Source organism: Carassius auratus, chromosome 12 (assembly GCF_003368295.1).
Source record: "Carassius auratus strain Wakin chromosome 12, ASM336829v1, whole genome shotgun sequence".
In the NCBI taxonomy this organism is placed as follows: Eukaryota; Metazoa; Chordata; class Actinopteri; order Cypriniformes; family Cyprinidae; genus Carassius; species Carassius auratus.
This window is the reverse complement of record NC_039254.1, coordinates 17,700,171-17,725,797: the sequence shown is the minus strand read 5'-3', so window position 1 is coordinate 17,725,797 and position 25,627 is coordinate 17,700,171. Positions and strand designations below refer to the sequence as shown.

Below are 25,627 nucleotides of genomic sequence, written 5' to 3'. Positions count from 1 at the left end.
TCCCATTTCCAAAACAAGTCCGGCTATGTGACTGACATCTGTGGTGCACCATTGATTACTGAACGTTCTAGAAACGAAACTGATTGGCCTTTAGTTTGTATTTAAAATACAAACAAACAAAAAATAAATTATATATTTTCCCACTGGCACTGAACATTAAAATACACATAGTTCTAAACGTGCAGCCTTAAATTTCAAGCTAAACAAAACTAAGACTAATAAAGCTAAGCTTTCAAAAATAAAAAGACATATTTATACGAATAAAATGGTTTTAAAATATACAGCCTCAACGACCTGACGCGACGGAGCGACTCGTGCTGCTATTGGCTGACGCTCGCAGTGGGTGGAGTGTAGTCAGGTGACGCGAGTGAGTGACCTGCGCTCTTACTGGCTGATGCGTGCAGTGGGCGGGGCTTCGTCTGCCCGTCTCGGAAGCCGTGATTTCTCTAGTCTCGGTGAGATGAGATCCGCACCGGTGAATGACAAGATGCGGCGGAGCGACTGATTCCCAGCAGCACCGAGACACAGATGCGCGGAAGAGAGAGACACGACACTGCACCGTGAGAACAGACTCTCACTGCGGGATTTCTGCCTCGAAACAGAAGAACTGCGGCTCTGGACGGATTTCATGGTGAGTGCCTTCCGCTTGGTTTGTCAACATTATTATCATATTGCAGCAACTGATATATTCTGACGTGGAATTGATGCATAAAGCTCAATCAAAAAAGACTCACGTATCCTGCTCATTACTGAAGGATTGATGTTATAATAACCCGAGGTTACCGCTTCCAGACGACCTTAATAAGCACTGCAGAAGAATGTCCTTATGATGCTAGTAAAAATAAATAAATAATTTATTAATAAAAATTTAAGCATGAACATGAGCAATGCAATTATTATTATTGTTTTTCTTGTTATTATTCGCTTGGTACAGCGAATTGGATGATTAATAATAATAATAATAATAATAATAATAATAATGAAAATGTGTTTGTGTGTGTGTGTGTGTGTGTGTGTGTTTATTTTATATGCATTGGACCTATGGATACATTTCCAGTTGTCCTGTTCACCATGTAAACGTATTCTCCCTTCAAGAAGTGTGTGTGTATGTGTGTGTGTGTGTGTGGCTGCAGACTGCATGCAGCACTGTGTGTGTGTGTGTGTGTGTGTGTGTGTGTGTGTGTGTGTGTGTGTGCTGCTGCTGTTGTTCTCAGTGCGGATAGGATGAGTCTGCAGGTATCCGCAGGTCACCCAGAACTGAAGAGCGTTAAATGGATGCTGTCAGAGTCCGGATGAGTAATGAGCAGACCGGTCTGGGGAATAAGAGTGTTTAGATGCTGATCTCCTCTGGTGGACGCTGGACAGCAGTGCAATCTACATTTCCCGGCTCTGAGCTCTGCTGCTGAATGCAAACACAGACTCATGCAATGCTTCAGTTCTGCACATTGCTTTTCTGTTTGATAGAGACAGACTGATCTCTGTTTGCACATGCCTGCCGGACAACAACCACACATCCGCCCTGTGCATTCTGGGAAACAAACGTTAATGTGCGATATGGGATTTGCTGGCTTGATTGTCTTTCACACCCCTGTGGTTTGAACACAAGGTGTGAGAGTCACAGTTGTTCATTCCACACAACCTCCTGTTCACTGGATATTTACAGTATTGTCCAACATCTTACAGTCGTCCACATGCTCATGTGCATTTTTTGACATGTATTGTTAAAAACTAGATTTTTCCAGTTGTATTCTGAGGTGCCATTGCATGTTATTGACTATAGTTGCATGTTATGTTTAAACAGTACTATAGTATACTGTCATTATACCATGGTACTGCCACAGTAAGTGACTTTTGGTGTTTACACTGTGAGTCTTATGAAACATGTTTGGAAATAGAAAAGCTTAATTGTGAAACGATGACTTTGAAGAGCTATTGCACATTTGAGAATGATTGAACCATAGAAATGGATTAAATGGACAGTATTTAAATCTAATTTAAAGTTTTAATATATTTATGGTAAGAAATGAACAAAATATCTATAGATCACATGGAACATAATCTTAATGATTTTTTGCCATAAAAGAAAAATTGATAATTTTGACCCATACAATGTTTTTTGGGCTATTGCTGGAAATATACCCAAGTGACTAAAGACTGGTTTTGTGCTCCAGGGTCACATATTAGTTGCAAAGGTCAAATGTCATGTGACTCTTCTCTGTCAGCAAATGCTTGGCTTTCTACCAGTCTTCCATCATGTGTGTGTGTGTGTGTGTTTTGCAAGCAAGTCCAGAAAGGCAAGTCTTTCAGGGTTAGTGAAGAAAACAAGCGGGTCTGTAGGGAAAAATGCACAGCTACTTTCCCAAACCCTGCTGAGTCCTGCAGAGCGGCAGCGACATGAATATTCTAGTGTGGAAGCACTGAGAGAGAACAGAGAGTAAAGGCCCATGTTTCACCTCCCTTGACTTTCCCTTCCTTTTCTTTCCTCTTGTCTGCGTTTTCCTGGCTGCGGCTGCGATAACCGCGGAGCGAGCAGAATGACAAAATAGCTGGCGCATAGGAATAAATGAGCCGTTACCGTTTCACGCTTTTAAACGACTGTCTAATGATGAGAAACAGAGGAAGTCTGTGCCTGCTTTGTGTGCAAAGAACATCCTGTACCATAATGTGTACATCAGCATGTCAAAGTTGGACATTACAGCAGAGATATTCTATATTTGCATCTCTCTGCCTTGAGCCACACAGACTCGCTCGCAGATTTGACCTGGTGAGTCATATTGCACCAGCCCAGCTTCCAGCTTCTCTTTATGAAGTCCTGTTTACGAATCTGTCTGATTTGCAGACTGCGTTTGGAGTCTGTTTAATAAAGCATGCTGCAGGTCATGAGTGAGGGATTTGAACAAGCCTCAAGTGTTTAGCATGCAACTTGTCATGCACCATTAATGTGAAAGACAGCTGAAGTCTTAACAGTGTTTGTTAAGGAGAGGTGAGTTATCTAATCATCCACTCTTAGCACCTTAGCAACCCACATTTCTGTGCCCTGGCAACCACCCAGATCACCATAGCCTTGCATTGTTCAGAAATATGCATTGATGTTTCGTGTGCATGCAGAAGGAAGGTGTCATGACATGTAATGTGTGATGCAGGTGTCAATCGATAACATAAGCGGTGAATAAGAAAGTCTGTTTATTACTGTGAAATGGCTTTGAAACATCCTGCATTGTGTAAAGTGCTATTGAAATAAATGTGAGTTTACTTGACATCACGGCTGCCAAGCACTTCTGCTCCACTGGCAGTAACTAATGGTTTATGCTATTGAGGGACGGATGGGCTGTGATTCAGGCATTATGTATCACTGTTTTCCAATGTAATATTAAGAGCAGAATGAGTGGACTTGGCTGGTGTATAAACCAGATTGAGTAATTGGGGGTAATTTAACTATTTGGACAACATCAAACAACGGTTGTGGCTGATAAGGTTAGTTCCGGTCCTTGAATCTGATTGGCTGAGAGTTTTCTTTCTGCAGGTTGCAGCTTTACTCAAGTTAGGTGGCTTGAACTAATTCAAAAGTCTGATTAATTTGGGAATGAAACTGATGACTGAGTTACTGAATCATTCATTATACTGTTTCATTCAAAAATGCTGATTCAATTAGGAATGAAACTGATGACAGAATCACTGAATCATTCGATCAACTGTCTCTGTCCAAAACATTGGCTCATTTGAGAAGAGTTGTTGAATCATTCATTTAAACGATTTGTTGAAAAACACTTATTCAGACAAAATCACTGAATCATTCATTTAGCTGTTTCTCTCCAAAACTCTGATTCATTTGGGAATTAATCATTAATTTAACTGATTTGCTTAGAGAAACAGATTCATTCAAATTCTAAAAACAAGTGAGTCACTGAATCATTTGTTCATCTGATTCATCAAAAAATCACAGATTTGTTTAGAAATAAATCAAGTCATTGAAACATTCATTCAGTTAATTTGTTCCGAAACACTGATTAATTCGGGAATTAAACAACTGATCGAGTTGTAGAATCACACAACCAACTCATCAAAACACTGATTCATTCAGGGATAAATAGCAGAGTGAGTCATTGAATCACTCACTCAACCAACTCATCAAAACACTGATTCATTTAGGGATAAATCAGCTGAGTGAGTCATTGAATCACTCACACAACCAACTCATCAAAACACTGATTCATTCAGGGATAAATCAGCTGAGTGAGTCATTGAATCACTCACACAACCAACTCATCAAAACACTGATTCATTCAGGGATAAATCAGCTGAGTGAGTCATTGAATCACTCACTCAACCAACTCTTCAAAACACTGATTCAGTCAGGGATAAATCAGCTGAGTGAGTCATTGAATCACTCACACAACCAACTCATCAAAACACTGATTCATTCAGGGATAAATCAGCTGAGTGAGTCATTGAATCACTCACACAACCAACTCATCAAAACACTGATTCATTCAGGGATAAATCAGCTGAGTGAGTCATTGAATCACTCACACAAACAACTCATCAAAACACTGATTCATTCAGGGATAAAACAGATGAGAGAGTCATTGAATCACTCACACAAACAACTCATCAAAACACTGATTCATTCAGGGATAAAACAGATGAGAGAGTCATTGAATCAATCACACAACCAACTCATCAAAACACAGATTCAGTCAGGGATAAAACAGATGAGAGAGTCATTGAATCACTCACACAAACAACTCATCAAAACACTGATTCATTCAGGGATAAAACAGCTGAGTGAGTCATTGAATCACTCACACAACCAACTCATCAAAACACTGATTCATTCAGGATTCACTGATTCATTATTCATTCAAACTTTTTATTCAAAACACTGATCTGTGTGTTGCTCAGTAACACGTCATGTAATAGATCTGTATGTGTGTGTGTCGTTCTGTAATGGAGGAGAAACAGACAAAGTAATTGGCAATTTTGTGTTTAAAATTCACTGAAGTTATTGAATGGTACGTGATTAATATTGCATATATGTGTAATATCGAGCAATTCTTCTAGGTTTTCTCTTTATGCTGATAGTTAGATATTCTTCCGTTGAATCTCAAGAGGCATTTTGGATCGTCTTAAATCACATGATCAGTAGGATGATGCAGAACAAATGTGATGTAACAAATACTAAAAAACTAATTTGACCATCTTATTCAGTCGGTTACGCAACAGCTGGTCAGATCTGACTTGTAAACAGTCGAGCTCTGCTTTAAAATTGAGCAAAATGATAAATATTCAAGACGGACCCTTCGAAGTCCACACGATTATAATATTGCATAAGCCACTGCACCCAAACACTGCGAGAGCGAGAGACTGCTGAGGCATGAAGCGCTGAAGAGATCAGCAGGTTAGATGTGGGGAAGTGAAATCCCTCTTCTCCGAGGACGTGTCCCGTATCTGCAGGATAATTACATTCCCTGCGGCAGACCCCTGCTCAGTCCTCAGCAGAGGAAGGCGGCTCCTAAATTGAAATGCGTTGTTTCTTGTTCTCTGTGTTGCAGTAAAGCAGAGCGACCATCAGCAGAATGAGCTCCTCTCCCGTTGTCTCACGCGTGTCCGTCGACATCCTGGAGGAACTGCAGCTCTTCGCAGCTCAAAACCTGGAGAAGGTGGAGGTCAACAAATACTATGAAGTCATCCGGGAGCTGGGGAAGGGCACCTATGGGAAGGTGGACCTCGTCATCCATAAGATCAGAGGTACAGCACAGATACAAACCAGCGGTAAACTAAAACCACACAAAACATTTACACTACATTAAAATAAACATAAATTAAGTCAAATAGTTGATCTTATTTTATTTCATTCAGTTGTCAAGGCAGCATTTATCATTTCATTTGGTATAATTTAAGCATTAAAACTAAAAAAACTACCTCAATAATAATAGTTAATCTTAAAAAATCAAAAAAATGTTGTCACACTATTTAACTAAGAAAATGTAAATAACACATTTGCAATATGTAAAAACTAATATAAATTTTACATACAGTATATGAAAGTATTGAAGCACATTATTTGAATTTTAAGTTCTAATCATCCACATTTGTAAATTAAATATATATATATATATATATATATATATATATATATATATATATATATACTAAAAGTTTAATACACTTTAAACACCTAAAACAGTTTAACACTTTAATTAATTAATTATGAAGAAAAAACGTGATTAAAATATTTAGCGCCGTTAACGCACTGGCCCCGCCCCCATACCGGTGTCATCTTACATTTCATACAGTAACTGCTGACAAATATGATGCAGTGCAACGACTTCATGAATCCAGTTATGCCTTACAATTTAAGATATTGAGTTTTTGTCTCATATTTATATCAAAAGATATCACACGAGCAGGTAGAGCAGTTTTACACGAGTGCTGATTTTGTCCTGAATATCACAAGTTTTTTATAAAACAGTTCAGTAAATAAGAAGTTAATATTGTGTTACATTTTAAACACAATATTATGCTTTTGCTCAATTTTGCAGAGAAATATAACCTTTAAGTCATAGCAGAACTGTTGCTCGTCTCTGAATAAAACAGAGGTGTTTAGTTTCTGAATGAATCTGGGTTTTGAATGCATCCTGTGAATCAATGATTCAAAAACTCATTCATAAGAGAGACGTTTACTTCATTCCTGAATGAATCATCCATTTGAACGAATCAAATCTCTCATAAAGACATTTACCACCACCTGCTGGCAGATTTAGTTTCTTATTTAGTGTACCATTTCATAAAAATAAATAATAAAAATAAAAACGTTAAAGGCATGGTTCACTTAGAAAAAAAAAAATTCTCATTCTCTCATCCTAATTTCGTTTCAAAATTTTCTTTTGTGGAAAATAAAAGAAGCTATTTTGAAGACTGTTTTGCTTACCAGTGACCATGAGATGTTTTTCAAATTATCTTCTTTTATGTTCAATAGTTCGTTGTGGCCTAAATGTTTATGTGTTGTAAAAGTTGAATCAAACCAAAGGGTATTAACGGTATGTTATTCTGCAGTTAATTAATTAAATAAATTGTATAAATTAAGGTCAGCAAGTTAACGCGTTATCACGCTAACGAATTAATTGATGTACGCCGACAAATATTTTATTGTGCATTAACGTAGTTTTTAATTATCATGAAAAGAATGCAACGGGCTCATAATCACGACTTTATAAGTTGGAAATTAGGAAGTAATTTATAGTAATTTAATTAATAACGTGCATTGTTAACATTATTGTGAGAGGATAACAGATGTTCTGAAATGAATGCATACAAGAAAAAAACATTGAAAGAAACAATGCATATATAGAAAATATCTATATTTCTATACAAATTCATACATATTCCCAGTTCGTGAATACCTAATTGTTTAGATTTATTTCTGTTTAAAACTAGGGCTGTCAGTAAAGTAAAGCAAAATTAAAGTTAACCAAGTATATATGCTTTAATTGAACAATTCAGCAAAATAAATCACCCGTCATGTTTTGTTTCTCTCAACCCATAGGTACCAAGATGGCTCTGAAGTTTCTAAAGAAGAAAACAACCAAGCTGAAGAGTTTCTTGAGAGAGTACAGCATCTCGCTCTATCTGTCTCCATGCCCCTTCATCATCAACATGTTTGGCATTGCTTTTGAAACAGAGGAATACTATGTTTTTGCGCAGGAATATGCGCCGTCCGGTGACCTGTTCGATATCATTCCACCACAGGTAATGCAGCGACAATTAACGAGCATAATGCACATGAATAAAGCAAAATCATTTCTTTCAAAATCAATGTTGATTTAGTCAATAAATGTCAGGTTTGCAAAATCAATAAATTCTGAACAAATTCAGTTCAACTGTATTTCTGAATTGTCACATCTATTGTTGAATGGATTTAGTGTAACAACTCTTAATCTTGCAGTTTATCAGTAATGAAATTCAGTTTAATCTGTAAAGCAGTTCTACAGAAGACAAAAGTCATTATTCAGATCAATTCTATTCAATGTGGATTCAATTTGCGTCATGTTTTGTTCTCATCTGATAGAGTCAGTGCAGTTATTACTAGATATTTTATTTGAAACAATACATTTACAAAACATAATTCATATTCAGCCAAAATATGTAATTTCAGCACATCATTGTAGGTTACCTACCATTTACTCACCATTATGTCGTTCAAAACCTTTCTGAATTCCTTCTGTCGAGCACGAAAGAAGATTTTAAAGAATGTGCTGAGTATTTTTTCCATTCTATGGAAGTCAGTAGTTCTTGTTTTCAAAATATCTTCTTTGATGTTCCAGAGTTTGGATTACAGAATTTTTAGATTTTCGAGTGAACTATTCCTTTAAATCTTGCTTAATACAATCTCTGAATGTGATGATGGTTGTTGTGTGGGTGACTGATTCTTCTCAATCTTCTTGCTCAGGTGGGTTTGCCGGAGCCGGTGGCGAAGCGCTGCGTCCATCAGGTGGCCATCGCTCTAGATTACCTGCACTCCAAAAAACTGGTGCACAGAGACATCAAGCCCGAGAACATCTTAATCTTTGACAAGGAGTGTCGCAAGGTCAAGCTGTCGGACTTCGGCATGACGCGGCGTGCCGGCTCGCCGGTGAAGCGTGTGAGTGGCACCATCCCGTACACGGCCCCTGAGCTCTGCGACACGACCAAGCACGAGGGCTTCTGCGTGGATTACAGCACAGACGTGTGGGCCTTCGGAGTGCTGCTGTTCTGCATGCTGACTGGGAACTTCCCCTGGGAGAAGGCCATGCCGTCCGACACTTTCTACGAGGAGTTTGTGCGCTGGCAGAGGCGGCGGAGCGGCACGGTGCCGTCCCAGTGGCGCAGGTTCACAGACGAAGCCCTGCGCATGTTCCGAAAGCTCCTGGCCCTCGAGCAGGAGCGCCGCTGCTCCGTCAAGGAGGTGTTAGCGCATTTTGTCCACCGTTGGATGCTGGATGGCCAGGCTAGCGGAAGCCACCATCAGGATGCGCTGAACTCTTCGTCCGAGGAGGAGGAGCTACTGGTGGACCGTATGAAGCAGCAGACCCTGTCTCCGACGGCTTCCAAGACCAATGGCATGGAGTCGGGAGCAGCTCACCACTTCACCTCCGTGTCCACGAACAGCTCCGTGTCTTCCACCAACAGCTACGAGCGCTCGGCCAGAGACAGCCCACCAAGCAGCCGCATCCTGGTCACAACGCCGATAGAGATCTGCGTGTAGAGATCTAATTGCTGGTGAAATTAATGCGCACACAAGCAGACGCATCCATAAGAGACTCTCATGTGTATCTGGAACGGAGTCTGTTATAACTAGGGCTGCACGATAAATCGCATGCGATTGTCCTGCGCATCTCGTCAGTAAAGCCGACTCTGTGATTAGTAGTAAATCTTCATCAAGTGCTTTCAGATGGAGCACCGTTAAATAGACAGAGCTGTAGTTCACTGACAAGCTACGCAATATTGCATTCGTAATTTTTATGTATTAAATGGTGCTCCATCTGAAAGAATATGATGGAGATTTACTACTAATCACAGAATCGGCTTTACTGACGAGATGCGCAAGACAATAGCAGGCGATTTATCGTACAGCCCTAGTTACAACACAAAAAATTACTAACTTATTCTGTTCGATTCTCCGGTCGGCTCGACTAACATTCCTATCAGAGATTTGCATCTAGAAACGGTCTGCGAAGAAGCGTTAGGTTGTGCATTCTAAAGACCCATCCACACCAAGAACGATTACTATAACGATAAATATATTTATCTCCACACATCAACTGACGTTCTGTTTATTTTAAGTGTGCTGCTGTTTTGTCGTCAGCTGCTTTAAATGCTCAACTTTTATAAAGTCAGATGTATTCTGATTGGCTATAAAAAAAAATGTATTTGTTTATTTATTTGTTATCACAATGATATCAGAAGTAACATTAGCAAATTTCTGAAAGTTAATGTATAATATAATGTTGTCATATCTTAACTGGAATGTAAGTAAAAAAGAAAAATCATTCTGAAAGTGATTAGAACGATATTGTTTTCTTGGTCCAGCTAACACTGTATCAAAAAATGTAAAATGTATCAGAAAATGACACATCGCACATGGAATGTTTTTCTTAAACATTGTAGTCGGACATTCATCTTTTAAATGTTAACGTTTTGTTCAGAGAATATTCAAAAGTAACGTTCTTATGTTTTTGAAATGATACAATGGAACCGTTTTTTTAGAACACCAGACATTTTCAAAACATAAAAAAATGGAACATTCAGAAATGTTCTGAGAACATATTTTTCTGAAACGTCATAGTTATCGTTATCATCTTTGGTGTGAATGGACCTTTACTCATGGATAAGCAATGAACCAATAAATGAGTGGATTGAACATTTGAATCCAGTTCAAGCTCAAAGAAGCTTGGGGGAAGAATTTCGAGGGCTTCCCCAAAATGTCTCTAAAGCAATATATGAAAGCAAAAAAAAAAAAAGGAAGGAGAATATCTGGGATTGTCATTCTTGTGAGGAATTCATCAAATAAACATTTCAGTGACTAAGCAAACAGTGAGATCTGGGACATTGACATTGATATTTTCTGTGGTAATATGTGAGTGAGTTTGTGTGCGTGTTTGAGATTATTTGAAGCCTGGAGTACAGTGCGTGCAACCCAAAAAAAGCTTTTCCAGAGGTTCACGACACTCATCATGATCACGTGACATTTTTGCATGTACTCGAAGTGTGTATAAATCTGACTTGTAGACTGTTGTTTTGAATTGAATTAATTTATCAGGATTCTTAGTATTCAGAAATATCTATTTTTTCAGTTGCTATGTTGTGATTAACAAACATCGATATTTTTCATTTAATTCTAGTACTTTAGCACAGTTGTGCCAAACTTATTTTTTAATGTGATGTTCTTGTGGCAGATGTGAAGATCCGCTGCTAATCCATGATGAACATGAATTTAAAACATGGTAACACGGAAGTTTATTCACAATGTTTAGAAGTATTTTTATTTTTTTTCTGGGCGCTCCGCTATGGTTGCTTTACGAGTCGGACCTTGTGCACTTGTATTTGAAAACTGACAGGTTGAAAAGATGTATTTTTGCCTACTGTACAATTTTGTTTTCTTGGTGTTCCCCTTTTAAAGTCTTATATTTTTTCTACATTGGTTTAAACGGAATCTCAAAACAGAGTGCAGGTGTGCACAATCATTCACGTTCTAATAACTGCATGACCACTATGAAAAAAAGAAAAAACATTTCAGATATGTGAGAATTACTGTAATGTGAATATTTTTGCTGTCAGAATTTCTTGCATAATGTTTCAGGGTGAAATTGTAGTAGATGACGTAGGGCGAAACATCCAGCCAGCCAATTGAATTGTTCGTTTTGTTGTTGTGTTTGTGTACTGTTGTTGTTGTTGTTGTTGTTAATTTCTCACTGATCAAGAACTACCTGATTGAAACACCTCACACCTGTGCTGCTTCTGTCAGGTACTGGAAGCGATTATTTTCCGGCAAGGTTGAATGGAAGGTCTTACTAAGATGTTCAAGGCCTTGGAGACATGCAAAAGGTTTTTTTTTTATTGGAATTTGTGTTTTATTTTACGCTACATGTCTGCATGAGCTTTCAACATGTATTGGGAGTATGCTCTGAGAAAAAAAAAAGGTTAGCTATAGTCGCATCGAAGTCTTTGCATCAAAAGTGGCCAGTCAGAGCATAAATATCCTGTTCTTACATATCGTAGACATGCAGCTCTGCTGAAAACTACACATACTGACCATCAAACGCCTTTCAGCAGTGCTTGACCTTGTTTTAGGAACGAATGGAAAGACCTGGAGATTTTATGATTGGTCAGCCTTTGTCGTGCTGAAGCGTTTTGGTTTCATTAGCTATCAGTGGGCTTTCAGTCATCAAAACCGTCTAAAATCTGTCTTTGCAATACAACTGTCTTCCTGTAAGTGCAGATTTATTCAGAAATAAATCTTGACAGAAATGAGCACTCGTTTGTTTTTCTAGGTCTGAATGATTGTTTTTGATAATGTTATGACTCTATAATCTCACAATTTAGAACGTTTCTCACAGTTGCTACTTGGGATCTCACAATTCAGACTTTTTCTTTGTTCATCAGAATTCTAAATTTACATCTTGGAATTCTGTCTAAATTTCACAATTCTGGCTTTTTTCTTCTCGCAATTCCTAGTTTGTATCTTGCGAAACTGATTTTTTTTTTGGTTCTCTGGATTTTGAGGTTAAATTGTACAATTGTGACTTTCACTTTTCTCACATCTCACAACTTTGATTTGAGTCACTTTGCAATTCAGATTTTTTTTTCTTTCTCAGAATTCCAAGTCCTTAGAAGTCTGGGTTTAATTTTTATAATTAAATTTTTTTTCTTGTAATTCTGAGTAAACATCTTGAAAGTCTGACTTTTTTCCTCAGAATTATGTTTTTATTTTTAATGGAATGAGTTCACATTTCACAGTTCAGATTTTTATTTCTCTTAATTCTTAAATTTCACAATTGTGACTTTTCTTCTTTCTTGGAATTCCGAGTTAGAATTTTAAATTTTGTTGTTGCAATCCTGGCTTCTTTTCTTGGGATTTCTTGCAATTGTGAGATATAAAAGTATATGACAAAAAAAAAAAAAAATATATATATATATATATATATATATATATATATATATATATATATATATTTTTTTTTTTTTTTTTTAAAGTTTGAATTGTGAGAATTAAAGTCTCTCTCTGAGGCAGAAATAAGCATCCATAAATGCCATGTAGAAAATTCTATTTATAAATAAGCTAGCCATATTACAGTTTTTCTCAGTCACTTTGGTGCATTTCTCGCATCACTATTTACATGTGCATAACAGTTAATACAGTTCTCAAAACAATCAGTAAAAACTACAAAACCTAGTTGATAACCTGCAAAAGCATGTCACTTTCCTTAAAATGGATAGGTCATTGCTCAAAAGCAAGTATTCATGTCAATGAAAGTGTCAGTGTCATCAAGATGAAAAGTCAAATGGCTTTGTCATGTTTTCATTATGACATTTAATCTGTCAGTGTATTCCAAAGCAAAAATAAATATCTTGGTGACACTACCTGAAAATGCTCAAGACAGCACTATATACTATTTGTTTGCACAGCCATTTGAAAAATACAGTAAAATTACACATTACTGTATTTAGTGAGTTTACGGAGTACTAGACACTGAATATGTATGTTTCACATTTTTACTGCATATGACTTTGCAATTCTGATTTGTTCACAGCATTGTGCAAAAGAAAAAATAGACCCTTATTTACCACAAATATAACTCCCTTTGGGTAGAACAACTGTAAACAATATTGCAGTACATATTGGAACTGAGCATACAACATGCATAGTACTGTAATCAAGCATGCACTTCCAGATGTTCCTCTCTGCCTGGACACATAAATTAATCTACATCGCAGCGAATATCATCTCTTGACTTGACTTAACAGCAAGTTGTATGAAATCAATTGCATGTCCAAAAGTAAGTAGTTCGAAGGAATGAGATACTGCTACTATGATGTGCACAAATGACTAAATGTTGTGGAGGTTGAACTAACTGCTGTGCAAATGTAAATATTGATGTGGGAACTGCACCAAAGCGACTGAGAAAAACTGTAATCGTGATAAATCTATACGAGTAAATACAAATGAGTGTCCAACAGCACATTAGGCAAAATAAAAGAAGCCAGTTTATTAAGCTGACCAACTGGGTTTAGACAGTTCAGGATAAATACATTTTGGGGTAAGAATGTCCACAACAACACAAAAGACTCCTGCTCAACCCTGAGATTAAGATCGGAAAGGTTTAACGTTTGAGGAAAAACAATGCCAACAAAAAATTTGGTACGATGCTAAAATGTGACAATTCATTCAAGACGGACAAAAAAATACAATTTGCACAAGATTTGTACAGATACAGTTCTGAACAAAAATATGGCACAAAATACGAGTACATTAACACAAAACATCACAGGACTCGACCTCTCAAGCTCTTGATCTCAAGTACATCAAGCTGTATTTGGCACAGAATCCAGATTCATCTTAAACTCTGGACACAAATATTGACACAAATAGTCAGTCAACAATACATGAGTGCAGTGTTGTTTAATGCACTGTACATTTACAGAACGAGTCTCCAAATACTGCTCTCTTTCATCAAACATAAAGGAAGTGCTTCCTGGGTAAAAGTCAGAAATAAACTGATACTGATTTGTCTTAGCAATAGAGCAACAAATGAATAAACCAATTCAAGAACAGAATTATGAATATTAAAAAACGGCACTGAAACGTTTCACAACTGTCCAAAGGAAATCTGCATTTCCAAACTCTTCTACAGTTCATTTCTGATGGCATCAAGGTGATCGTCAACACTAATGCAGGTTTAGCATTTACACTTTGTGTAGATGAGACGCATGTGACTGCACAGAACCAACAAGAAGATGTGGTTCAGATGAAGTTATATCTGATGAACTGGGACACTTATATTCAGCATTTACAATTAATGTGTGGACGTTGTGAATTATACAATTAATGTAATCGAAAATGAAGATTAAAAGCAGGCATGCGTTCAGAGCGTCTTCCACTCGTCTAGATCTAAGTGTGTTTGTGTGCCGTTACGCAGGAAGAAACAGAGCATCGAGACGCAGATTAAGAAACGCATGAAGCTAACACACTAATCCCGGACTAAATTAAATCATCATCCTTTCCCATTTTGTACAGAAAGTGCCCTTCTTAATTGCTCGCTAGCTGTTGGTTCCACAACTTTGTTTTTTTACGCTTCCTTCTTTTACAAAGAACATTTTTCTTAATTGGATGCCAAATGAACAGAAAGTGTTGATTATGAAGACAAGCAAGCAGTATATTTAAAAATTGATTATTTTTTTCATAAATTAAGACAGAATGAACAACAACGAAAATATTTCCACAAAAAAAACTGATTTTGCGCCAACTTATAAATATGACACATATTTTGTAAAATCATTCAGAGGAGCACACGTTTGTGCTGTGGTTCTTCTGCTCTGTGCAATTCTCTCTGACCTTCCCCGCAGTCCTCACATCTGACCCTCGTGTGAGTCTCACAAACAAACTGGTGTTTGTGTGAGAGTGACAGGTGTTATGAGCAGTGCAACAGCAAAATTATTAAGGTGGATGGGTGTCTGAAGGTCCCGCGGAGGAACACTGGAGTTAGACGTCAACCACACTCTGTGAGGACAGAAGAGAGCGGCGCTATTAGATACTGGAATAGAAATAAATGCTTTTTAGCATCTGAAATGAGCTACGGCTTCAAGCACATAAATAATGCTCAATGCATGTTTCATTGTGATGAAAAAGTCCATATAAAATTATAGAGGCATTCATTATGAACATAATTCTTTTGCAGTGCATGCAACTTTTAATGCCATGACTTTATGAATGCAAACCACTGAAACCCTGTTTAAAAGCAAAGCATTCATTAATTTATTTAAAGCTAAACTTGTGGCATGCGGGGAAATGCACTGTACAAATAAACTTCTTATGAATCCCATCAAATTTAAAGGAATTGTTGTGGATTGGCTAGAAAAGATATAGGTTTATAGCATTTATATTATCAGTAAACTGACACGCAATTTTGATTTAAAGTCACATGACGTGCAAATTCTTTTCCTGATAATACAGTAATAGACGTATAAAGTGAAGCTCTTGAACCTTGCATAGCGTCCTCGTTCTCCTGTCACCTGTTGATTTGACGATCAGACGATCCTTTCATCGACTTGTTCTAATGCATCAGACAACAACAACAACAAAAATCAGACAGATTTGAGGAATTCACACAAAGCACAGCATGCTTGCAATCCTAAATATAAGCATTTACGGTAAATAGAAAATGCAGAAATCAAACATTTAAACACTTTTGTGCACGGTCATCTAATAAAACATCTCACGTGTACCTTGTGCTTTCTGCATTTCATTGAGAAATTATCCTCGTTTAATACACAACCTTTAAAAACAGGGAAGCAAACACGTCAATTCATTTCAGAGGGTAGAATAGTAGTAAATATATATTCTATAACTATATAATTATATTATATTTAAGTTTACATCTTAGATTTGCATGTTTTTTGTTTGAACACAAAAGCATCGGTTAACAGGCAGATCAGAATTTTGATGTTTCGGACCACAATGCAACGCGCGTGTGTGTGTGTGTGTGTGTATTGTGCAACAGAATGCAAAGGACTGCTGATGACTAACCGGAGCGCAGTGCACATGTGTAGTGGTATTTGTTCGGGCAGCCTTTGAAAACGCAGCCCAACGTCGCCCCTCTTCTTTGACACGTCGAACAAACCTTAAAAAACCAAACTGCCAGGTTGAGTGTCATTACTGCAGAGCATTAAAAGATCTGTGTATCCGAAATCTTACCGACGCTTTCGCCAACCTGACCGCATTTTCCAGTCCGTACAGCTTTCCCCGAACCAGAAAGACACTTGCGGACCATATCACGCAGTCCTCGTGGAGCCAGTGCTCGTTAGCGTCCAGAGGAACCACTGGAGGACTGAACCAATCGGTGTCACCGTCCATCCTGGCTCTCTTCGATGAAGGCCTGTTGGACGACTCGCTATCGCTGGTCCAAAGAGACTCCAGGCGTTTCCCTCGAACAGACGAGTCCGAGTCACTATTATCCTCTTCCTGTGGATTGCAAACCGCTTTAGAAGCCGTTTTGAAGCCTTCGGGGTAATACGGCCCATGCAAGTCTCCGAGGTCCATGGCATTGGCCGAGCCGCCGCAGAGACAGCAGACCAGAACATCCCGCTGTGTGACATCCACACAGACCCGACCGTACTGCAGTCCAGGCGTCACGGGCATCTCACCGGACGCAAACCCGGCACACACCTGCCGCTTTCCCTGCGTGATCCGGACGCTGTCCTCGGGATAGTTGACCACCGTACAGACGGGGAAGTCTTTGCTCTGCATGCGCACGTAAGGTGCGAAGGTCTCATCCCGCACATCCTTCTTCTCCTTGTAACTCAGACATTTGAGTTTGATTTCAGGTTCCTGCGGTGAGAAAAATGACGCGTGGCCGACTGTGTGTTTCTTTCTCTTCCGTTTGGCAGATTTCTTCAGGACTTGTTGAGCCGGCATTGGTTTTTCATGCTTGACTTGTCCCGGATGAGGGCTTCCTATCCCTTCGGAGGATTTTTTCTTTGTGCGTTTTACAAATGCATCTAACATCTTTGCAGAAGTTGAGGTAGATTGTGTGGCTTTACGTCTGCTGGAACGTCTGACGTCGGTTTCTTCAGTCTTTTTCTTCTTTGCATCGCGCATCTTTTCCAGCACCTTTTTCTTGGACTTGCTCTTCTGAACTTTTCTTTTACACACGCGACTCCTGATGGGATGGATGTCTTGAACGATGGCTTCCATTCTTACACCCCGTCTAGCTCTCGGAGGCAGTCTTTTCCTCTCAAGCACGAGCGGACTGCTGCTAGACGGCAAATCGTTGCTTGTTTTGAATGCATCGGTGTCGGTTTGTTCTGCAGATGCATCGTTGACATGCACAGACTCGGTGTTGCACGTTCTGTCAGTTTTCCCTGTTGGTGTTTCTGTCGTTTCGGTCTCAGCTGCTTCTGGCATTGTAGAATCAAACTCCTCTTCTTGCTTTGCTCCACTCGGAGAACTCACAAAAACATCCTCTGTTTGCTCTGCCAGCGGAGACTGAGGATGTAACGGATTAATGAAGTCTTGGTTTAACGCAATGGCGAAGCCATCGTTCGGTAAAACCACCGGCTCCTCGGATCTGGAGATGAGAAAGACGAGCTCTGGATTGGCGTTCCGGTGCAAACCTTCTGCGTTCGCACCGTTATCCTCCGGATATCCTCCCTCGAAGGGTCCGACGTTCCAAAGGCCATTCGCCGCTCCATTCTGAAGCTCATCAATGCTGATGGGAAACCTGCACTCGCTGGGATCGGCTTGTAAAGATTTGAGCGTTTCCAAAGCCAGGTTTTCCACATCTTGCATATCCGGAGGTTGCTGAAGGTAGCAGAATGCCGCCACGTTTTCCACGACCTGAGCCGGTGACATGAAGCCGAACTGATCGCAGGCCGTCAGTCCGACCGGTACAGACACCTGCTGGAGACAGTGTTGGTCCACCGAAAGCGCAGCATCTCCCGCATCCGTCACCAGCTGCCCGCCATCATAAGCGGCGGGATGCAGCGCAAACGCTTTGCTCAAGGAAGGAACGATCGGGGAATGCTCGGAGAAGACGTGCGACCGGCTCACGTAGGAGAGCGTGACGGTCGTGTTGGAAAACGCATTATCCGGTTGGATCTGGTCCGTGGGAAGCGGAAGCGGTTCAGAGTCAGTTTCGGGAAGCAATATCCCATTGCTGGTCCCAGGATTGACAAACCAGCCGGGCGTCTGGACGACATGCAAGGCGTCGATGGGGTTGGCTTTCAGAAGGCATTCCTCGGCGTTCCGCGTCAGATCGAAGATGTTGGGAAGGCTGCAGGCGGAGGACAGATCCTGAGGCTGTAAACCATCCTGGGAGTCGCTGGGAGGCTCTTCCATATCAACTGAGAGCGGAAACATACAAGCCACCATTAAAAAATGCAATTTGACCAATCTTTAACAAAATATTGAATAAAAGCGCTAAAATATCAAACAACAATACTAGTAATAATTAAAATAACAAAACAGGAAACATGCATGCCAATTTTATGTATATAAAATTTATACAAAATACACCACTAAAAACAAAGCAAGTTGACCAACGTGCTTTAACAATAAAAACGTAATATTTAATAATAAAAAAGATAAAAACTAGAATAAATTCAATAATAAATATGCCAAATATTAGAAATGTGTTTTTTTTAATCCTGAAAATTATGTTAATTTTCTAAATTATATGTTAATTGCTCTAAATTATCTACATGACTTTGAACAACATTTGTGAATCACTTTAGATGCAATCAGTGTCATGGCCATTTGCGCCACAGCGGAAACATTACGCAAGACAAGAGCTACTGCGCATTGAAGAAGAAAAACTAATATTAATGTTAATAACTACCACAGTAATAAACGATTACTAGATTCGTACAGCACACTATTTTAATATAGACCACAATAAACATGTACAACAGTATTTGCAAAGCATAGCACGGATTATTATTTGCTGTACTTCAGGTTAGTGTCTGGATACTTTCTAAACCCCTTTTGTGATTTATGTATTTGATGTAAAACCGAAAACTCATGACGTGGAACAACCCGTTTTATTGACTGCATTAACGTTAAAGACGTTATAAAGGATTTATTAGCGCATAAGCGAACACTGATGAATCACTGACACTCCCGAATTATAATAACATCAGTCGTGTTATATCTCCAGAATCAGATAAATCTTTGTCTTCTGCACCAAATCAAATCACGCTTTATGATCTGGATAACATCCAGAACTGCCAAAACATCCCCAGAGCAGGTTTAATCCGGGTTCTTCAGGAGTCGCTTTACCTGTCCTGTGGTTCTTTGTCGCTTTTCCGTCTGCCGTTTGTTATGCTAACGTTAGCATAGCATGCTGTTAGCACGAGGGCTAATATACATTCCGACAACAATAAATGACGCTCACCAACGCGTCCACTAAATGCATGTCGTTACGAATCCCAATGAAGCAGCGCGATTAATCAGAGCTGAGCGCAGGCTTCCGTTAGCGACGCAAGGCGAGCTAAACAAAGAGCGCGCGTGCACACACTCACCCCGAGCAGATGCATTTATTCACGAAACCATCGCAAACTCCATCCCGCTGGAAACAAACACACTATTTCTGTTGCCGCCGCTTCTGTTCGAGTTCGGGCTGAATAATGCATGGAACGGGAGCTTCTCATACTTCTGTGCTCCAGTGGTGTGGTCACGGCTGCGCTGTGTGCTGTCAGAGTCATTGCGCAGCATCATGGGACTTGTCGTAGTCAGTCCATTCAACAGTGTAATTATTATGCGACACAAAATGTTCCTTTAAAGCAAAGAATTGAGATGCATCTCTTCTCACAATGCATTGAAACAATGCATTTCTAAGAGTTGCTGTATTTGCAAGCATCTTACAGGTCTAAAAAGCAAATTTAGTTTTTTAGTGATTGTGAAAGCCTCATAGTTGGCTCCTTGAAAATCAGTGGAAATAAATAAATAAATGAACAAAACACACATACAGCATTTTTTCCTTTCTCAAATATAAAAATGCGTTGCTCGTGAACTGAAAAGCAATTAAACTAATAAACTCTTTATTGAATATGAATTTGATTTACTGCACTTTCTTTATGATCTTTTGCCCAAAATGAATGTGCAATTAGTTTTAGTATTCAGGGCATTGTAATTAATTAGATTTTAAAATAAATAAATAAATACAACGTAACAGATTCACACCCCTAATTGACATGTAATTTAATTTATAAATACACAATAGCTTAAAATATAAAAAAGCAACAATACAGGGTTCCGACTTTCTGCATGCTTTATGAAAGAAAGCTTTACACTTTTTAAAGACCTTTTAAGTCGAAGAAAAAAAAATAGGGAAAAAATGTAATGGCGCACAATACATCAATATGGTCTTTAAATGTTAATGTATTTTTTATTAATTCTTTAAAGTTTGTACATTTAACCTTCTACAGATTTTTATTATTTTTATTTCTTATTTCTTCCAAATAAATACAAAATTTAAACTATAATAAAAAAACAACCTTTACTGTACCTTCTCATCACAAGGCAAACGTGTATTTCTTTATCTTTGTCTTGTTTAAATGTCTAAAGATTCTTAAATCAAAACAACTAATTCGAGACGTAAAATTATAAGTTAGAAATTGTTCAAAATAAAACGAGTTTGTTTAAACAAGAACAAATATCAAGCAATGGGATATTTTAATACAAAATAATCATAATTCATAGGGAAAACTCACTTTAATTTCCCACTGCCAGATATTTCTTTTTGTTTGAAGTATAAACTCATTTTGTTCCTTTTCACAGAAAACCATTCACTCTTTGTAAAATGTCTTAAATTTGTACCCAAGAAAAAAAATTCTGAAGATGTGCACACATTTAATGCAAGTCTTTCTGCTCTTTTAATACCAGCAGAAACCTTGCAATATCAATAAATGACAGATTGATCGGTGCAAAAGAGGGTGCAAAAATATTTATTGCTAATAAACCTGTTGTCAGTTCGTGTACATCTGCAGTATATTTACAATAATGTATAGATGAACGGAAATGTGAGACAAAAATTCATAACATTTAAATAAATACAATGGACTGCCACTGAACAACACTACATTTTATGACTTTATCAGCTTGATGAATCAAAAAAAACCAAAACAAAAAACCTCCCATTCATGTGAGTGGACCAGTATTCATTCATAAAGGCAACCTAATACAGCCTTGTTAATATTCTTTAGAGCAGCCCAAACCCTCCCAGGTCTGTCCCTGTGTGTTTTACAGTCATCAGAAATGGTCCTTTATTTTAAAACATCAGGAGATGCTGTAGAAGCTCAGCGGTTAATGATGCAAGCGTCGACTAAATGCAGCTATTTTATATGCATCCCATTTCGCTAAAAGTAGTGTGTAAAACTAGTATGGAGTCATGACGTGGGTTACTTCCTCCACTAGCGATTCACACAAACTAAAGAGTTCACACAGTAGCTTACACAGTCGTGTTTAGTGTATGCATGATAGATGCTTCATTAAAAACAAAGTATTTACATTAAGACATGGCAATGAAAACAAACCAACAACGTCACAGTAACTGAAGTGCATGAAATGCAGACTATAGACATAAAACTCAAACTTCATACCATGTTTAATATACGCTGTAGCTGTGACCAGTGTGTCTCTAAGTGATTAACTATTGGGCTAAAATACGCAGCTATTTATTAGCATGCAGCGAGGCCGTGTCAGAAGTCCTTAGTGTCCTTGTTGTCGAACAAGTGAAGTCTCTGCTCCGCCGTCAAACCCTCCTTCAGACTCTGGAGAAACAAACAGAGACTCAAATGAGATGTTTTGAAGCACTTGCTGTGAGCATGTCCATAAAAACAGGGTTTCTGAAGGTTTTATGAAGATGGACTCTTTTCAAGATCGGGAAACATTTTGCATCTCCAATAAATGTATCTTGATTTAAGGATGTTTAGATATTAGTTCTGGAAAACGACAAAAATACTGAGGGAGATATTCATTTGTTGCAGTGAATGTGACATTTAATTCCATGACTTCATGCATGTAAGACTTTCTGCTCCGATTCAAGACCTTTTTCTTTTATGGAAGACCTGCAAAAGCCCTGTTCAACTCTAAAACAAAACTAAAAACTCAAAACTTATTTTATTCATTAAAAATCCCTGCTTTTTCGTTGCATTTAAATCAGTGACCTCAAACCAAAATGACAGAAGTGTTCAAAACTGCCAGCTGTGCCACCAACCAACTCCAGTGACACACACACACACACACACACACACACACACACATGCCGTGACGGTCCGGTGAAGCTCATTCAGTCTGTCTGAAATCTGAACGGTTTCCAGCAATGCATATGGAAATGTCCTGGAGTCTGATGAACATGAGACGATTCATTCAGCAGGATCACATGCACCATGGCAGAATATAATCTGATCTGTTTGTGTCAATGCATGAACTGCAGATGGGCGATGTGGCCATTCATTCTATCACAATATCATAACTTCTAAGTCTCTTTGAAGAAAAGCATCTGCTAAAGGACTAATTAGTAATGTAATGTAATAATCATTTAGCATTAAAGAGGAAGGAAATGCTTCCTCAGATGCTGAAAATCTCTAGTTGATCCACCACGGATTCATGAAGCAGTCTGAAATCACCCATCACTACTTAAAGGTAGTTTTTTCTAAATGGCGTAAAGCTGCTGAAGTGACTCTTGGAGCAGTTCTGGAGAGGAAGCTCATGTCCTCATATACTAAGACAAGCATCAGATGCGTTCGAGTTTGAACATGCAGGTTATTACAGACACACACACACACTGACACCTGAATCTGGTTAGATGCAGTACTATTAGATACACGTAACTCGTGCACTGTCAGACTTTCACGTTTTGTGTTTGTTGTCCTGAAGCTCAAATTGCAGAGGATGAATGCACTTTCATTTTCGAATTCTTTTATATGAAACTGATGTACACAGGTATGTTTTCAGAGCAGGACAAAACATCTGATATTGAAACAGATCTGTGGGTGAATGCAGCCTGTTAAAGCGGCCACTTTCTATGATCATCACTAATAACGGCATTAATTCTGAGGAAAAAAAGAAAAATTCTGTGCACTTTGAGACACTTAAAGAGCACTTATTTTAAAGCTATTTTTTTAATAGCCTGCTGTGCTTGTTTAAAAAAAAAAAGTTAATTTTGCACAAAATAAATTTGATATAAAATGTATACAAATGTATTCAGACCCTATATTTTTAACATGGCTGTACTGACAACACTGTGATGCATCGATGCATTATTAACCGTAATATACCCATAGATCCCCCCCAATCATGATCTCAGTGTGATGTGGTTTATCGCCCAGCCCTAGCATGAATCCCTCTGAATGATGCACGGGGAGTTCAGCGCATGCGCTCCCTTCTAAGGGCTTTTACCTAAAATCAGAAGTCAAACATCTTCAGGTTTAGTCTTTAGCTGTCCCAGGACATATCACGACTCACAGACTGGGAACAGAGGGAAGAGCAGAGGAAACACACACACACACACACACGGGACTGTGTTAGAGGAGGGAATGTGCAAAAGACATGGTCTTACCGCTACCTATCAGGCTTTTTCCTGGACAATAAAACACAGCACACACACAGTTCAGTTCCTGACTGTTTTCTCAAGCACAAGCTGCTGTATTCTGTCTTTAAGAAAACATCGTGTTGACCTGAAGGTGGCAGTGTGTGCTTATCTAACTCTTTTTCATCATCAGAGGACTGAACGTTTGTGTGGAAACCTACCTTTGACCTCATGGCGCGTTCTGAGCGTTTGGCTGCTGCGGCCGCCATCTTTAAAATGTCAGGATTGCTCTTTGACTTCATGATATCTGGAAGACATGACCGCCGGTTGGTTTTTAATAACATGCATTTGTATTGAATGTATTTGAGTGCGAGTTGATTTGGAGATGAGGGTTGTACCGTAACTGCCTCGCTCCGCCTCCTCCAGCGAGGGCTCCCCCAGTGCATCATGGGCCTGCTGCAGCTGCTCACGCAGTCGGCTCAGATCACGCTCTGCTTTGGCCCGGACGATGCTCAGCTCCGTGTAGATGTCCTTATATTTATCGGTTGCATATTTTTTATCCTATGAAGAGACATGGCACAGGTTATTAATGTTAATCAGTGTACATTCTTTCATCAGGGTCCTTAAAAAGTCTTAAAAATAAAACAAAAATTCTTTAAAAGGGTTGATCATAGATTTTAAATTTGGGTACAAAAAAATAGTTGCATTTACAGATTCAACACGATAGAATGAAAACAAACATTTGATTAATTTCAATTTTAAAACAATTATGTAATTATGCATTTTTTGTGTGTCCATCTTACAAAAACAGATGTTTAAATTTATAAATAAATATGAGCACTGCATGTTCAAAGTCAAAATAGCAGTTTGCAATCAATGAATATTACAAATTTATGTCAAGCAACTGATTATGATCTATTGATGATGAATTATGTCTTGCGTTACGGTATTTATATTGTTTTATGTTGTAGATGGTTTAAGTGTGCAATTGCTTCTCATTTCAAAATAAGAGTCCTAATGTATTCGGGACCGTTTATAATTAAAAGTCCTGCATTACACAAAAAATACTTGTTTATTTTCTGTTAACTCAGTCTTTGCCGCCCATCGTAGGAAGGAAAGACTAAAAACATTATTTACCATCCAATTTATACATTTTACAAATATCGGCACAATAATCAGTTCATTTCTTTGAACACATTATCACCATATCTACAAAATCAAATATCACTGACCTATAATTCTGAAGCATTGATACCATAACATTAAACAATTGTAATACATAAGTATTTACTAAATAAAACATGAAATATTTTTATTATTTAAGTATTCATTCTATTTGTGCAATTCTTGTTTTTTTTTTTTACTCTTCAAACATAAATGAAGTTGCAGCACTTACTCTTTGGGCGTTCTGTAGCTCATCTTTTAAAGAGTTGATCTCCTGCTTCAGATACTGCACTTCTGACTCCTTCACCCTCAACATCACCTGTGAACGCAAGAGAGAGGATGAGCTTTTCATTCCCAGGATGCTGTGGGGAAAAGAGTGAGGCATGAAGGGAAGAAACAGACCTCCAGCTCATACAGCTCCTTCCCCTGCATGACCCCGCCAGTGTCTCCTCCGTCTTCGCTCGCCATCGATCGCATCTTCGTGATCTCAGCTGCCAGACGATTGTTCAGCTCCTGCATTACAGACAAGAAGCATAAAACAGCACTTTGAGGGACAAAATCAGGTCTTATATGCATCAGAAGTGGATTTATTTGCACTAAGGACATGGTTACACCTGCAGTGGTTAGTCTGCATTTAGTTTTAGTCATCTGACCTGTTTTAGTCGACTAGATGTTAAACT

At 38.6% G+C, this 25,627-nt stretch overlaps 3 protein-coding genes across 11 annotated transcripts in view; 1 reads left to right on the top strand and 2 right to left on the bottom strand.

Moving 5' to 3' along the window:
• Positions 1–396: 396 nt before the first annotated feature.
• Positions 397–9,384, top strand: bsk146 (brain specific kinase 146). Its single transcript, XM_026277384.1, has 4 exons — positions 397–631; positions 5,553–5,748; positions 7,547–7,749; positions 8,450–9,384. Exons 2-4 carry the CDS (start codon positions 5,577–5,579, stop codon positions 9,242–9,244), a joined length of 1,170 nt encoding a protein of 389 aa, XP_026133169.1. The 5' UTR covers positions 397–631; positions 5,553–5,576; the 3' UTR covers positions 9,245–9,384.
• Positions 9,385–13,720: 4,336 nt separating this feature from the next.
• Positions 13,721–19,991, bottom strand: si:dkey-94l16.4 (uncharacterized). Of its 3 annotated transcripts, none has more exons than XM_026277377.1 (6): positions 19,775–19,991; positions 16,451–18,597; positions 16,283–16,376; positions 15,982–16,031; positions 15,740–15,809; positions 13,721–15,256 (listed from the first exon to the last, which is right to left on the bottom strand). In XM_026277377.1, the coding sequence occupies exons 2-5, from the start codon at positions 18,590–18,592 to the stop codon at positions 15,765–15,767; spliced, it is 2,331 nt and encodes a 776-aa protein (XP_026133162.1). In that variant the 5' UTR covers positions 18,593–18,597; positions 19,775–19,991; the 3' UTR covers positions 13,721–15,256; positions 15,740–15,764. The 3 variants fall into 3 exon arrangements, with proteins under 3 accessions (XP_026133162.1, XP_026133161.1, XP_026133163.1); XM_026277376.1 differs by having other exon boundaries at positions 19,905–19,971; XM_026277378.1 differs by lacking the exon at positions 19,775–19,991 and adding an exon at positions 19,532–19,763.
• Positions 19,992–21,178: 1,187 nt separating this feature from the next.
• The window catches only part of LOC113112024 (myosin phosphatase Rho interacting protein), a 51,786-nt gene continuing 47,337 nt past the window's right edge, over positions 21,179–25,627 (bottom strand). For 4 of the 7 annotated variants that reach the window (XM_026277368.1, XM_026277369.1, XM_026277374.1 and 1 more), the window contains 5 exons: positions 25,350–25,460; positions 25,180–25,266; positions 24,182–24,344; positions 24,005–24,090; positions 21,179–22,023 (listed from right to left, as the gene is read on the bottom strand). In XM_026277368.1, the coding sequence (XP_026133153.1) occupies positions 21,952–22,023; positions 24,005–24,090; positions 24,182–24,344; positions 25,180–25,266; positions 25,350–25,460 (519 nt within the window). In that variant the 3' untranslated portion in view covers positions 21,179–21,951. Of the gene's footprint in view, positions 22,024–23,653; positions 23,723–23,813; positions 23,835–24,004; positions 24,091–24,181; positions 24,345–25,179; positions 25,267–25,349; positions 25,461–25,627 lie in introns of all 7 variants that reach the window. The other 3 variants (XM_026277371.1, XM_026277370.1, XM_026277373.1) reach the window with 3 other exon arrangements.